This window comes from Dermochelys coriacea, chromosome 6, assembly GCF_009764565.3.
Source record: "Dermochelys coriacea isolate rDerCor1 chromosome 6, rDerCor1.pri.v4, whole genome shotgun sequence".
Lineage (NCBI taxonomy): Eukaryota > Metazoa > Chordata > Testudines > Dermochelyidae > Dermochelys > Dermochelys coriacea.
This window is the reverse complement of record NC_050073.1, coordinates 51919785-51922556: the sequence shown is the minus strand read 5'-3', so window position 1 is coordinate 51922556 and position 2772 is coordinate 51919785. Positions and strand designations below refer to the sequence as shown.

Here is a 2772-nt window from a genome sequence, read left to right as displayed (position 1 = left end):
GAGACCTTTCCTCCTACACAATAACTCCTCTTTCCTGTTTAAAAAAATGGGCTTCCTTGTTATCTTTGCACTGCCTATTAGATTCATGCCTGTATTATTTAGGGATTTTATTTCAACTGATGGTTATTGTCTTTTTATGTGTTACAAATTCTGATACAAATGTGAGAATGCTTGCAGTCCCAAGAGAGCTCACAGTCTCCCAGCCCAGAACTAATTTGCAATAGAAAGTCAACATATTATAAAATATCTCTTTTCAGTTTTATCTTGAGAATCAAATTTTTCCTGGGCAATTAACAGCTTGAACAAATGAACACATTATGTTTTCTCTTGCAATTCATGGATGCATGTGAACCATATATAAAAAGAAAAAAAAATACCTAAAATGACACAATACTGTCCAAATCCTGTGAGGTGCTGAGTGCTGTCAGCTCTCATTGCAGTCAGTTACAGTTAAGGGTGCTCAATATCTGGCAGGATCAGACCCTTAAAATGTAAGAAAATGATACTTAAAGTCCACTGCATACTAATGTATTATACACAACAACTTTCTTCCTTCCTTTGTATATAGTAGACATGGATCCAGATCAGATGATAGGTTCCAATCACCTTGGAAAATGGGGAAATTCAAATCTATATCTGACCTTTGCAGTTTGGGCCGATAAGTAACATAAATTAAATGAATGTGTAATATTTGCATATTTTTCACTCTTTTTTCCCCTCGGGAAATGCCTCATAGTCAAAAATAAAGTCCCAGAGTTGCTGCAACAGCTTCATGTTCTCTAAATACAGTTTCTCCCTTCACATATTTTCCACACTATAGTCCCAATTTCTCCTCTCCACACTAAAAATACTTTCTATAACTCTTATCTATAGTACAACAATCCTCCTGTGAGTTGCAAGCATTAGATCCAATAATCTGATTGCTTTCTTGGGATTTGTGTTTTCATTTTGACAAAGAGCCTACAAAAAGGTGGACATGTGTACAGTGATGCACAGGGAAGCAGTGCCAGAAAGCTGTGTGAGTGAGCAGGGTCAAAGGACTGTCCGGTGATACGCACAGAGGAGACACAAGTGCACTGGGAAGTGCATGAGAGACAATGGATTGATGAGCAGTAATGCAGGAATAAGCAGTGAACTTGTTAGGATTATACCTAGTGAATATCAAACAAACCCCTGAAGTTCCTGGGGCTGCTGCCTGGAACCAGCTCCACAGTCTCTATTGCCCTTGTGTCTTTGGGGCCACTGTTCAGGCCAAACCTGCTATTCACTATTATCCCAAATCCCCAGGGCCATTGCCCAGACCAAGCCCCACATTCTCCATTACACTTAAACACCCGAGCCCAGATGAAGGCCCATATTTTCCTACAAACAGTGGCTTTCTGTTTTTGATATAAACCTCACTCTTGTTACCATCGGCAGCGCCGTTTGTGGCGCTGCCGTTTGAATGGCGCCTGTTGACAAGGACACATAGCACACAGGTTAAAAAAAATAAAATTAAAAAAAAAAAGCATTATTGCTACAAAGGTGTTTATTAGCAGGGTAAAATTACAAAGAAGGGTTGTGAACAGCACAAGTGTTTTCACCCTCCCCCACCACAGGCAGAGATTACAGAGAAAAGGAAGCCCCCAAGAGAGCAGGAACAGTCAATCACTTCACCAACAGATACAGCAGAGAAGCAAACAGTTCCACTGACACAGAAGGCAAGTGAGCATCACAGTGCAGCTAACCTAACCGAATGCTCCTAGCAAACGTGGCAAAAGCCAAAGCAAAAGCACAACTGACCTGAGTGCATGTAAAGCAAGCCAGGAATACTGTACCAGGCCTGCTGCAGCAATGCCGAGGTTCTGCCTAGGAGAGAGAGAGAGAAAATAAAATAAAAAACCATAATAAACAGCAAGAGAGATCCCCAGTCAGCAGAGATGTTAACAGCCGCATGACAGACAGGCAGCATTTTGTCAGCAAGGCAACAACCGGCCGGATGATGACATTTGCAGCAACACAGGAGAGCAAGAGAGCTCTAAAAAACTCTTTCCCCTTGTTCAGAATTTCCACTGTGACTTGATCAATTGCATCCTTTCCTTGTTCACGTCTAACTGGCACAAATGATCCCACATTTGTGCTGTTTACTGCATTCGGATAGGGGAAATGAGGCTTTTGCCAGAGAGAAAAAACCCCATTACCTCCCTACCATCGGCCATTACAGGAAGAAGCAAAGGAGAGTTTTACGACAGCTCCCAGCATTCTTACTGCCTACAACTCCCATACTGCACACGCTCAACTCCACTGTTAACCCTTTTGTTACACTCAGACAACTTTGTGCCACCAAAGCTACACTAAGAAAAGGAGTGCTTGTATACTTTCCTCGTCTACCACAATGTATAACCAGCAGCTAACATATGGTGCAATAACAACAGACATTATGTTAGCTTTCTCCACTCCAACACATACACATAACAGGACTCTTTGATCATTTTAGTGGAAAAAGCTATTTTAAAATTCTTCAAAACAATAACAGATCTGCAAATGCAGTCATCAAATGTTTATTATGAATTGCACATTCAAGTTTAGTCTTTTTCTAACTAGCTAATTTTCTTACAGATGTCTACATTTCTGCAGTACAGAGTTGCTGGTCACTATTATTATTATTCTTTATTTTGCCTTTTCTCTGTAACTTAGAAAAAGCAGATGTAAGATCTCCTCCTACCTAAATGCATTTTTCTACATTTCAAAAGACAAATTCTAATAGATACATTAACAGAAAAATATCTTTAT

At 40.2% G+C, this 2772-nt stretch overlaps 1 protein-coding gene across 2 annotated transcripts in view; it reads right to left on the bottom strand.

The window, feature by feature from the left end:
• Window positions 1-2211, bottom strand: part of HSD17B12 (hydroxysteroid 17-beta dehydrogenase 12) — a 198355-nt gene extending 196144 nt beyond the window's left edge. The window contains exons 1-2 of one of the 2 annotated variants that reach the window (XM_043517722.1): window positions 2181-2211; window positions 1783-1848 (exon numbers count right to left, since the gene is read on the bottom strand). In XM_043517722.1, coding sequence (XP_043373657.1) covers window positions 1783-1792 — 10 coding nt within the window. In that variant the 5' untranslated portion in view covers window positions 1793-1848; window positions 2181-2211. Of the gene's footprint in view, window positions 1-1782 lie in introns of both variants that reach the window. The other variant, XM_038406390.2, reaches the window with a different exon arrangement.
• Between the last annotated feature and the right edge of the window lie 561 nt (window positions 2212-2772).